General features: G+C 53.0%; 1 protein-coding gene across 1 annotated transcript; it reads left to right on the top strand.

Annotated features, from left to right (window-relative positions):
- Positions 1 to 5,079: 5,079 nt before the first annotated feature.
- LOC135096257 (uncharacterized) lies at positions 5,080 to 13,921 on the top strand. Its single transcript, XM_063997624.1, has 5 exons — positions 5,080 to 5,598; positions 5,787 to 6,089; positions 9,480 to 9,679; positions 10,017 to 10,075; positions 13,812 to 13,921. Exons 1-5 carry the CDS (start codon positions 5,080 to 5,082, stop codon positions 13,919 to 13,921), a joined length of 1,191 nt encoding a protein of 396 aa, XP_063853694.1.
- The last annotated feature ends 128 nt before the right edge of the window (positions 13,922 to 14,049 follow it).

Below are 14,049 nucleotides of genomic sequence, written 5' to 3'. Positions count from 1 at the left end.
GAAGTTCCCAGCCTTCCTTCCGTCTTGGTCCGTTTTTTGTGGCCTCATGAGATACCTGGGGAATACGAGGGGACATGTCTACAGAGAGAGAGAGAGAGAGAGAGAGAGAGAGAGAGAGAGAGAGAGAGAGAGAGAGAGAGAGAGAGAGAGAGAGAGAGAGAGAGAGAGGAGAGAGGAACCTGTGTGTGTGTGTGTGTGTGTGTGTGTGTATGAATGCGTGTGTACCATTTTTCCCCTCCTTTTTCCGAGAGAGCGTAAAGAACCTTCTGAAACGCTCCCTATGGTGACGACTCCTCAAGCTTTCTCTGAGGCAGACAGGCAAGAAAAAAAAACAGGAAAGGAGAGGAGAGGAAGGAGAGAGAGCGAGGCGAAGTAGTACATGCCTTGTGAACTGTTGTGCTGAGAGAGAGGGGGACGAGAGAGGGAGAGGAGGGGAGTGAGGGAGTGAGGATGAGAATAATGGAGGCTACAAGGAGATTTGCCGTAATAACCTCGTGGTCGCACCCTGGACTGACGTGACCATTCTCTCGCCTCCTGGACTCCAGTTTTAGTTGACCTCTCTGCTCTTGTTACCGTATTCCAGCTCTGCCGCTATGATTCATTTGAAGCGTGCATGCGTGGATGGATAGGTGGATAGATAGATGGATGGATTGATGTTTGTTGGTCATAAAGACTACATGGTTTATTCATTCTCGTATATAGTGATGGTGAATTAAACGAAATACACAGATATTCAGACACACACGCGCCTCTGTGATGCACACATACATACACACACACACACACACGTTAAAAAAGGGCGCAGCAAGAAAATTAAAAACAGAAAATCAGGATGTACAGAAATACACTTGTCCTAATAAAACAATACATCAGTTCAATGTATTGCCAGAGAATGTGATCAAATGAAAGCAAAACAGGATACATGAATTTTAAAGATGAAGTAATATAGTTTGACTTTGAAGGAGGGGAATATAACAAGCTTCAGTCAATTCCGGAAAGATATGCATGCTTACACGTACACACACACACACACACACACACACACACACACACACACCAAGGCCTCCATCCTGCCACCCTTCCACCCATCCATCCTTCCACCCCTTTACCCTTCCACCTCTCCACCGTTCCACCCTCCCACCCTCTCAGCCTTCCACCTTTCCATCCCTCCACCCTCTGCTTCTCCTCATGACTTAAACATAAGCTGCCAGTGTGTCTGTCCCCCTCGCTGCTCACACTCACCAAGGCTGGCGGCACTGTCTTGTATACCCGCCCCCACCTCGCTGGAACTCGCCCCATCAGTAATTCTATCGGCAAGACATCACTATTGGAACCAAAACTATATGCGGTAATTAATTTCTCTTAGATTTCTCATCGGAACACAAGAAATTCCTGTCTGATTCCTATTCTTATAACGTCCAGAACTGTGTTTCGTAATTCTGCTGGCAACTCTATGTGGTCATTCATTTCCCTTTAATCTCTCATAGGAACGTAATGAATTTCCTCCTCTGATTCCTTCTTCTGATATTTATAATTGTTTCGTAATTCTGCTGGTATGACATCACCATTGGAACCAAAACTATTTGTAATAACTAATATCTCTTGGATCTCTCATAAGATTGTAAGGAATTTCTCTCTGATTCCTCTTTACATGATATTCAGAATTGTGTTTGTTGGTTTAAGTGTACGAGAGCTCCTGGTTTCTTTATTCATTCATTAATGTGTTTTGTTACGTGTTTCTCCGTTGTGGACAGCGCATTATAACTTTCATATTGTATCATGTGGCTCATCATCACTGTTGTGTACACGTGAATGCTTCTAACCATTTTTTTTTTTTTTCACTATTATGCATGTATTTTATCACGCTTTCTCTGCTCCGGGCATCTTGTATCATAATCTTCACATTATGTCGCGTGGATCATAAGCAGCGTTGAACCTACACTCGGGAAAGTAATTCTGTTTTTCTTTTTATTTTATTATTCATATATATTGTTGTTTTATTCAGTCTGGTACCATATCATACATAACCTTGCTTTTTTTATGTCCCGTGGGTCGTAAGCAGCGTCTGACCCACACGAGGGAAAGTACTTCTTGTCTTTTTCACCTATTCATGTACTACTGTATGTCTGGTTTTCCCTCCGTTGGTCATCTCACAGCATGTCATATCATCATAGCACTATTTCTCTGTCGGCTGCGTCATTAGAAGCGTTTGATAGACACTATGGAAGGTACTTATTGCCTTTTTCCACCTATTCATATATTTTCTTCATTCATGTAGTTTTCTCCCAGTTGGGCATCTCGTATCATGTCTTTCCGTATCATAACCTTATTTCCTCATGCCCCGTGTGTCGAAATTAGCGTTAGATCGGCAGTGGAGAAAGTACTTTGTCACTTTTAACTATTCATGTATTACATCAAATTTTCACTCCTTTTTGGGCATCTCGTATCATCTCATCTCGTCTCTTAACCTTATTCTTACAATGTTCCATGGATCATAAATAGCGATGGATTTGATTTGATTTGATGTATTTACGTAGCCCTTAGATAATTTACATTTATATAACAAAAAAAAACCTATAATAAGTACAAAGGCAAGGTCTGACACTATGAAAAGCACATCTTGTCTTTTCTTTTACCTATTAATGTATTTTCTCATGTTTTCTCTGCCTTGGGGATCTCGTATCTCATCTCATCTCATAACCTTGCAAGCAGCGCCTGACCCACACGAGGGGAAGTGGCGAATTGCTCCTGGCTTTTTGTTCCAAGTAAAGTGGATGTCGCTGGGGTGGCTACACATCCTTCCCTCTGCCCCGGGACATTACCTTGGTAATTGCCTCTTGTATGTAGAGGTATATTACATCCACTTTTTTCACCCTAATCCCGAAATTAAGGAAGTCTCGTGTCACTCGGCTTGTCAGAGAGAGAGAGAGAGAGAGAGAGAGAGAGAGAGAGAGAGAGAGAGAGAGAGAGAGAGAGAGACGCAGTAGCCTGTCTCATTTACCGTGTCCCGCTTCTCCATAAGTTACCGGATGTAAATTTATCAGCACACGATTTTATTTGTCTTGCTTCCTCTCGTCGTGAAACAAGGCGAGCCATTTGAAGCCATCGCATATAACCTTAATTTTTAGAAACACTGACTTTTTTTTCGTATAAACACGCAAATAAGTAAACCGACGAAGTACAAACAAAAAACACGCGGTTATGATATGCAAATCTGTACTGCGGCAGAACAAAACGCACTGTGATGGAGGCGTAGTCTAGTAATCGTGTCATGTTGCTGGGAATGGAAGTGCTTGCATAAAACGCTGCCAGTTTAATGCAGTGTTACAGGGAGTGGTAATGTTTAATAGCTTCCCCCCTCGCTGTGGTATGCGTGGTGTGCAGGCAGCGGTTTACCCTTTACACTGCCTCGCGCTTGTCGATGGCGGTGGGCGGGGTGTGGGCGGCAGTGTGTGTCGGTAACTTTTATATCACAACACCCCCTTGACCGAACACTGCGCTCCCTCGGCTGTAAATAAGTGCAATAATGATACTTTATTGCACCAGGCAGGTCGGTGTTAGTGGAGGTGCAGCCACGGAGACGTGGTGGTGGTGGTGGTGGTGGTGGTGGTGGTGGTGAAGGTATCTACTTTGTCTTATTCTTCAACACTTCTGCGCTGCACCTCCACTACATTCAAAAGGCTCTAGTTACACATGGTTTTAGGGCGTTTTCATGGTTCTACTGACAGATTAACAAGATTTCTACATTATTAACAGAAAAAAACACTCTTGAAAACCTGGCTAATTGTTTCTACATTATTAACAGAAAAAAAAAAAAAACACTCTTGAAAACCTGGCTAATTTTTCTACATTATTGGCAAAAAAAAAAAACATTCTTGAAAACCTGGCTAATTGTTTCTACATTATTAGCAGAAAAACACTTTTGAAAACCTGGTTAATCATCTCTGTGGCCTTTGAAAGTAATCGAGGTGTGAGAGCAAAGCGTTTCAGAATATGGACAGGGCCTTCAGTGGTGGCTTCTTCAGCGCCTCCTGCCCGCCTGCCAAGAGTTCGGAATCAGTACTAATGAAGGTGTTACTTCTCTAAGGACAGCGATTCTTCATGCATGAATAACGAGGGTCATCAGCCGCCCTGCAGGGAGTGACGCCTCCTCCCCCTCGTGAGCCTCCTTCAGGTAATACAGCGGACCTAAGTGCTGTGGGATATAATGGCTCACGTTTTCTTTTTCTTCCCCCTGCCAGGTGTAATGTATCGCTGCAGGAGCACTTCACTTCATTTCCCAGCCTGCACTTTAATAATAGCGCACTCCCGGCCTGCTGCAATCCCCTCCTCCACCTCCGGTCACCTGCTTTATGAGCGCACTTAGTTACAGGTCGCTATTCTGTCCATGAATGGAGAACTTTCAGTATAACTTCAATACTAAAAGCCTTGATAGCTTGCAGGTGTTCTAGTATCAACTCGTGTGCTCACCGATTAATGAGACGAACCATAATGGCACAATTTTGGCAAAATTAGTTTATATCCACAGACGAAGCTGTGTTTGTTCAATTATGTCAGTAGTGTAAGAAAGGCCATAATTATAGAGAGTATAAATAAAGGAATCAAATTTTACGGTTTATACACTTATTGATAATCGTTATATCCACCCATTTTGAGGTTATTCTTCAAATTAAACATGTCTTCTCGGACATAAAATACCCCTGAATGTGAGGGTGCTTTCAGATTTCGCATAGAGTGATATCAAAGAAAAAAGGAAAAGTTTTAATGACTATCTTGCATGTCTCTCAGCAAGCAGGGTAGAGAGAAGATGGGTGTTTTCTTCCCCTCCCACGTCCCTCCCTTCCTCCCACCAACCCCATCACCCACCCATCCCTGGTAATCCGATCCCCTGATAATTAATTAATAGTAATATTTAAGTAAACCGTTTACTGTTTTTCGCATTTTGCTAAGTATACAGTTTCCAACATCTCAAATTCACGTCTCGGACCACGTGCACAAAAACACAAACAAATTCACAAATAAATAAATAATTGAGAAATGAAAACTCAAATGAGCAAATTATTTTTCTTCACAGTAATCATGCTGGTCAGGGTATCCGTGGCCGAGGAACAGCACGCCGCGGAGGGGGCCTTGGAGGCGCTGGTGCTTCAGACACAGCGGGGCCAACTCCTCCTGCTGGAGCTGGAACACCAGCAGCTGTTGTCTGCGAAGAGCAAGGCGCACCGGCTGCTTCTGGAGGACCCGGAGCCCGACATAATCCTGCTGCAGCAGAAGGTGCAGCAGGTGGAAGCTGAGCTCGCCTTCCAGCAGCAGCAGACGGACATGGCCCGGACAAAGACTGCCTCCATCATACGCTCTCTGCGCGCCGACGAGCAGCAGGCGGCAGCTCTCTTGAAGCAGCAGGCCGCGGAAGCTGATGAGGCGAGCCGCCGCCTGTGTGAGGCGTTAACTGAGGGCCACGGGGACATGTCCCTTCTGTGCCGCGGGGCAAAGGTGGACATGTCACCAGAGCTGGCCAAGGTACTCAATTGGCTGGCTCGGCAACAGGGCAAGACGGAGTCCAACAGGAAGCCCTGGATACTCACCAAGCTGGCAATGGTATGGATAGGATGGCTAGTGGTAGTCAGGATGCTCTGGCGCCTAGGTGAACCTGAAGAAAAGACCCATAAGATGGACTGAGCGCCACTTATCAGACTTTTCAGGCTCTCCTTGGGACCACAGCACCCTAACCACCGCCACCTTCCACCACACGCCACTTCCACCTTTCAACACCCACCACCTTCTAGAATACACCATCCGCCACCTCCCAACATTCAACAGCCACCATCGCCACCTCCCAACATCCAACAGCCACCATCACCACCTCCCAACATACAACAGCCACCATCGCCACCTCCCAACATACAACAGCCACCGTCGCCACCTCCCAACATCCAACAGCCACCATCACCACCTCCCAACATCCAACAGCCACCATCGCCACCTCCCAACATACAACAGCCACCATCGCCACCTCCCAACATACAACAGCCACCATTGCCACCACCCAACATCCAACAGCCACCATCGCCACCACCCAACATCCAACAGCCACCATCGCCACCACCCAACATCCAACAGCCACCATCGCGACCTCCCAACATCCAACGGCCACCACCCACCATACAACAGCCACCATCGCCACCACCCACCATACAACAGCCACCATCGCCACCACCCACCATACAACAGCCACCATCGCCACCACCCAACATCCAACAGCCACCATCGCCACCTCCCACCATCCAACAGCCACCTCCCAACATCCAACAGCCACCATCGAAACCACCCAACATCCAACAGCCACCTCCCAACATCCAACAGCCACCATCGCCACCACCCAACATCCAACAGCCACCATCGCCACCACCCAACATCCAACAGCCACCATCGCCACCTCCCAACATCCAATAGCCACCATCGCCACCACCCAACATCCAACAGCCACCATCGCCACCTCCCACCATCCAAGAGCCACCTCCCAACATCCAACAGCCACCATCGCCACCACCCAACATCCAAAAGCCACCATCGCCACCTCCCAACATCCAACAGCCACCATCGCCACCTCCCAACATCCAACAGCCACCATCGCCACCTCCCAACATCCAACAGCCACCTCCCAACATCCAACAGCCACCATCGCCACCTCCCAACATCCAACAGCCACCATCGCCACCTCCCAACATCCAACAGCCACCATCGCCACCTCCCAACATCCAACAGCCACCATCGCCACCACCCAACATCCAAAAGCCACCATCGCCACATCGCAACATTCAACAGCCACCATCGCCACCTCCCAACATACAACAGCCACCATCGCCACCTCCCAACATCCAACAGCCACCATCGCCACCTCCCAACATCCAACAGCCACCATCGCCACCTCCCAACATCCAACAGCCACCATCGCCACCTCCCAACATCCAACAGCCACCATCGCCACCACCCAACATCCAGCAGCCACCATCGCCACCACCCAACATCCAACAGCCACATCCCAACATCCAACAGCCACCATCGCCACCACCCAGCATCCAACAGCCACCATCACCACCACCCAACATCCAACAGCCACCATTGCCACCTCCCAACATCACACAGCCACCATCGCCACCTCCCAACATCCAACAGCCACCATCGCTACCACCCAACATCCAACAGCCACCATCGCCACCTCCCAACATCCAACAGCCACCATCGCCACCTCCCAACATCCAACAGCCACCATCGCCACCACCCAACAACCAAGAGCCACCACCCAACATCCAACAGCCACCATCGCTACCTCCCAACATCCAACAGCCACCATCGCCACCACCCAACCTCCAACAGCCACCATCGCCACCTCCCACCATCCAACAGCCACCTCCCAACATCCAACAGCCACCATCGCCACCACCCACATCCAACAGCCACCATCGCCACCTCCCAACATCCAACAGCCACCATCGCCACCTCCCAACATCCAACAGCCACCATCGCCACCTCCCAACATCCAACAGCCACCATCGCCACCTCCCAACATCCAACAGCCACCATCGCCACATCGCAACATTCAACAGCCACCATCGCCACCTCCCAACATACAACAGCCACCATCGCCACCTCCCAACATCCAACAGCCACCATCGCCACCTCCCAACATCCAACAGCCACATCCCAACATCCAACAGCCACCATCGCCACCACCCAGCATCCAACAGCCACCATCGCCACCACCCAACATCCAACAGCCACCATCGCCACCTCCCAACATCACACAGCCACCATCGCCACCTCCCAACATCCAACAGCCACCATCGCTACCACCCAACATCCAACAGCCACCATCGCCACCTCCCAACATCCAACAGCCACCATCGCCACCTCCCAACATCCAACAGCCACCATCGCCACCACCCAACAACCGAGAGCCACCACCCAACATCCAACAGCCACCATCGCTACCTACCAACATCCAACAGCCACCATCGCCACCACCCAACATCCAACAGCCACCATCGCCACCTCCCACCATCCAAGAGCCACCTACCAACATCCAACAGCCACCATCGCCACCACCCAACATCCAACAGCCACCATCGCCACCTCCCAACATCCAACAGCCACCATCGCCACCTCCCAACATCCAACAGCCACCATCACCACCTCCCAACATCCAACAGCCACCTCCCAACATCCAACAGCCACCATCGCCACCACCCAACATCCAACAGCCACCATCGCCACCTCCCAACATCCAACAGCCACCATCGCCACCTCCCAACATCCAACAGCCACCATCGCCACCTCCCAACATCCAACAGCCACCTCCCAACATCCAACAGCCACCATCGCCACCTCTCAACATCCAACAGCCACCATCGCCACCTCCCAACATCCAACAGCCACCATCGCCACCTCCCAACATCCAACAGCCACCATCGCCACCACCCAACATCTAACAGCCACCATCGCCACATCGCAACATTCAACAGCCACCATCGCCACCTCCCAACATACAACAGCCACCATCGCCATCTCCCAACATCCAACAGCCACCATCGCCACCTCCCAACATCCAACAGCCACCATCGCCACCTCCCAACATCCAACAGCCACCATCGCCACCACCCAACATCCAACAGCCACCATCGCCACCACCCAACATCCAACAGCCACCATCGCCACCACCCAACATCCAACAGCCACCATCGCCACCACCCAACATACAACAGCCACCATCGCCACCACCCACCATACAACAGCCACCATCGCCACCATCCAACATCCAACAGCCACCTCCCAACATCCAACAGCCACCATCGCCACCTCCCAACATCCAACAGCCACCTCCCAACATCCAACAGCCACTATCGCCACCACCCAACATCCAACAGCCACCATCGCCACCTCCCAACATCCAACGGACACCACCCACCATACAACAGCCACCATCGCCACCACCCAACATCCAACAGCCACCATCGCCACCACCCAACATCCAACAGCCACCATCGCCACCACCCAACATCCAACAGCCACCATCGCCACCTCCCAACATCCAACAGCCACCATCGCCACCTCCCAACATCCAACAGCCACCGCCCAACATCCAACAGCCACCATCGCCACCTCCCAACATCCAACAGCCACCACCCAACATCCAACAGCCACCATCGCCACCTCCCAACATCCAACAGCCACCATCGCCACCTCCCAACATCCAACAGCCACCATCGCCACCTCCCAAAATCCAACAGCCGCCATCGCCACCTCCCAACATCCAACAGCCACCATCGCCACCTCCCAACATCCAACAGCCACCTCCCAACATCCAACAGCCACCATCGCCACCTCCCAACATCCAACAGCCACCATCGCCACCTTCCAACATCCAACAGCCACATCTCAACATCCAACAGCCACCATCGCCACCTCCCAACATCCAACAGCCACCATTGCCACCACCCAACATCCAACAGCCACCTCCCAACATCCAACAGCCACCATCACCACCTCCCAACATTCAACAGCCACATCCCAACATCCAACAGCCACCATCGCCACCTCCCAACATCCAACAGCCACCTCCCAACATCCAACAGCCCTCTCCCAACATCCAACAGCCACCATCGCCACCCCCCAACATCCAGCAGCCACCATCGCCACCTCCCAACATCCAACAGCCACCATCGCCACCTCCCAACATCCACCAGCCACCATCGCCACCTCCCAACATCCAACAGCCACCTCCCAACATCCAACAGCCACCATCGCCACCTCCTAACATCCAACAGCCACCATCGCCACCTCCCAACATCCAACAGCCACCATCGCCACCTCCCAACATCCAACAGCCACCTCCCAACATCCAACAGCCACCATCGCCACCTCCCAACATCCAACAGCCACCTCCCAACATCCAACAGCCACCATCGCCACCTCCCAACATCCAAAAGCCACCATCGCCACCTCCCAACATCCAACAGCCACCATCGCCACCTCCCAACATCCAACAGCCACCATCGCCACCTCTCAACATCCAACAGTCACCATCGCCACCTCCCAACATCCAACAGCCACCATCGCCACCTCCCAACATCCAACAGCCACCATCGCCACCTCCCAACATCCAACAGCCACCATCGCCACCTCCCAACATCCAACAGCCACCATCGCCACCTCCCAACATCCAACAGCCACCATCGCCACCATCCAACATCCAACAGCCACCATCGCCACATCGCAACATTCAACAGCCACCATCGCCACCTCCCAACATCCAACAGCCACCATCGCCACCTCCCAACATCCAACAGCCACCATCGCCACCTCCCAACATCCAACAGCCACCATCGCCACCTCCCAACATCCAACAGCCACCATTGCCACCTCCCAACATCCAACAGCCACCATCGCCACCTCCCAACATCCAACAGCCACCATCGCCACCATCCAACATCCAACAGCCACCATCGCCACATCGCAACATTCAACAGCCACCATCGCCACCTCCCAACATCCAACAGCCACCATCGCCACCTCCCAACATCCAACAGCCACCATCGCAACCACCCAACATCCAACAGCCACCATCGCCACCACCCAACATCCAACAGCCACCATCGCCACCATCCAACATCCAACAGCCACCATCGCCACCACCCAACATACAACAGCCACCATCGCCACCACCCAACATCCAACAGCCACCTCCCAACATCCAACAGCCACCATCGCCACCTTTCAACATCCAACAGCCACCTCCCAACATCCAACAGCCACCATCGCCACCACCCAACATCCAACAGCCACCATCGCCACCTCCCAACATCCAACGGCCACCACCCACCATACAACAGCCACCATCGCCACCACCCAACATCCAACAGCCACCATCGCCACCACCCAACATCCAACAGCCACCATCGCCACCACCCAACATCCAACAGCCACCATCGCCACCTCCCAACATCCAACAGCCACCATCGCCACCTCCCAACATCCAACAGCCACCGCCCAACATCCAACAGCCACCATCGCCACCTCCCAAATTCCAACAGCCACCACCCAACATCCAACAGCCACCATCGCCACCTCCCAACATCCAACAGCCACCATCGCCACCATCCAACATCCAACAGCCACCATCGCCACATCGGAATATTCAACAGCCACCATCGCCACCTCCCAACATCCAACAGCCACCATCGCCACCTCCCAACATCCAACAGCCACCATCGCCACCACCCAACATACAACAGCCACCATCGCCACCACCCACCATAAAACAGCCACCATCGCCACCACCCAACATCCAACACCCACCATCACCACCTCCCAACATCCAACAGCCACCATCGCCACCTCCCAACATCCAACAGCCACCTCCCAACATCCAACAGCCACCATCGCCACCACCCAACATCCAACAGCCACCACCGCCACCTCCCAACATCCAACGGCCACCACCCACCATACAACACCCACCATCGCCACCACCCAACATCCAACAGCCACCATCGCCACCACCCAACATCCAACAGCCACCATCGCCACCACTCAACATCCAACAGCCACCATCGCCACCTCCCAACATCCAACAGCCACCATCGCCACCACCCAACATCCAACAGCCACCTCCCAACATCCAACAGCCACCATCGCCACCTCCCAACATCCAACAGCCACCATCGCCACCTCCCTACATCCAACAGCCAACATCGCCACCTCCCAACATCCAACAGCCACCATCGCCACCTCCCAACATCCAACAGCCACCATCGCCACCTCCCAACATCCAACAGCCACCATTGCCACCACCCAACATCCAACAGCCAGCTCCCAACATCCAACAGCCACCATCGCCACCTCCCAACATCCAACAGCCACCATCGCCACCTCCCAACATCCAATAGCCACCATCGCCACCTCCCAACATCCAACAGCCACCTCCCAACATCCAACAGCCACCATCGCCACCACCCAACATCCAACAGCCACCATCGCTACCTCCCAACATCCAACAGCCACCATCGCCACCTCCCAACATCCAACAGCCACCATCGCCACCACCCAACATCCAACAGCCACCATCGCCACCTCCCAACATCCAACAGCCACCATCGCCACCACCCAACATCCAACAGCCACCATCGCTACCTCCCAACATCCAACAGCCACCATCGCCACCACCCAACATCCAACAGCCACCATCGCCACCTCCCAACATCCAACAGCCACCATCGCCACCTCCCAACATCCAACAGCAACCTCCCAACATCCAACAGCCACCATCACCACCTCCCAACATCCAACAGCCACATCCCAACATCCAACAGCCACCATCGCCACCTCCCAACATCCAACAGCCACCTCCCAACATCCAACAGCCCTCTCCCAACATCCAACAGCCACCATCGCCACCTCCCAACATCCAGCAGCCACCATCGCCACCTCCCAACATCCAACAGCCACCATCGCCACCTCCCAACATCCAACAGCCACCATCGCCACCTCCCAACATCCAACAGCCACCTCCCAACATCCAACAGCCACCATCGCCATCTCCTAACATCCAACAGCCACCATCGCCACCTCCCAACATCCAACAGCCACCTCCCAACATCCAACAGCCACCATCGCCACCTCCCAACATCCAACAGCCACCATCGCCACCTCCCAACATCCAACAGCCACCTCCCAACATCCAACAGCCACCATCACCACCTCCCAACATCCAACAGCCACCATCGCCACTTCCCAACATCCAACAGCCACCATCGCCACCTCCCAACATCCAACAGCCACTATCGCCACCTCCCAACATCCAACAGCCACCTCCCAACATCCAACAGCCACCATCGCCACCTCCCAACATCCAACAGCCACCATCGCCACCTCCCAACATCCAACAGCCACCATCGCCACCTCCCAACATCCAACAGCCACCATCGCCACCACCCAACATCCAACAGCCACCATCACCACCTCCCAACATCCAATAGCCACATCCCAACATCCAACAGCCACCATCGCCACCTCGCAACATTCAACAGCCACCTCCCAACATCCAACAGCCCTCTCCCAACATCCAACAGCCACCATCGCCACCTCCCAACATCCAGCAGCCACCATCGCCACCTCCCAACATCCAACAGCCACCATCGCCACCTCCCAACATCCAACAGCCACCATCGCCACCTCCCAACATCCAACAGCCACCTCCCAACATCCAACAGCCACCATCGCCACCTCCTAACATCCAACAGCCACCATCGCCACCTCCTAACATCCAACAGCCACCTCCCAACATCCAACAGCCACCATCGCCACCTCCCAACATCCAACAGCCACCATCGCCACCTCCCAACATCCAACAGCCACCTCCCAACATCCAACAGCCACCATCACCACCTCCCAACATCCAACAGCCACCATCGCCACTTCCCAACATCCAACAGCCACCATCGAAACCTCCCAACATCCAACAGCCACCATCGCCACCTCCCAACATCCAACAGCCACCTCCCAACATCCAACAGCCACCATCGCCACCTCCCAACATCCAACAGCCACCATCGCTACCTCCCAACATCCAACAGCCACCATCGCCACCTCCCAACATCCAACAGCCACCATCGCCACCTCCCAACATCCAACAGCCACCATCGCCACCTCCCAACATCCAACAGCCACCATCGCCACCTCCCAACATCCAACAGCCACCATCGCCACCTCCCAACATCCAACAGCCACCATCGCCACCTCCCAACATCCAACAGCCACCATCGCCACCATCCAACATCCAACAGCCACCATCGCCACATCGCAACATTCAACAGCCACCATCGCCACCTCCCAACATCCAACAGCCACCATCGCCACCTCCTAACATCCAACAGCCACCATCGCCACCTCCCAACATCCAACAGCCACCATCGCCACCTCCCAACATCCAACAGCCACCATCGCCACCTCCCAACATCCAACAGCCACCATCGCCACCTCCCAACATCCAAC

Source organism: Scylla paramamosain, unplaced genomic scaffold (assembly GCF_035594125.1).
Source record: "Scylla paramamosain isolate STU-SP2022 unplaced genomic scaffold, ASM3559412v1 Contig3, whole genome shotgun sequence".
Lineage (NCBI taxonomy): Eukaryota > Metazoa > Arthropoda > Malacostraca > Decapoda > Portunidae > Scylla > Scylla paramamosain.
Note: the sequence above shows the minus strand (reverse complement) of the source record. Positions and strands in the feature narration are given on the sequence as shown.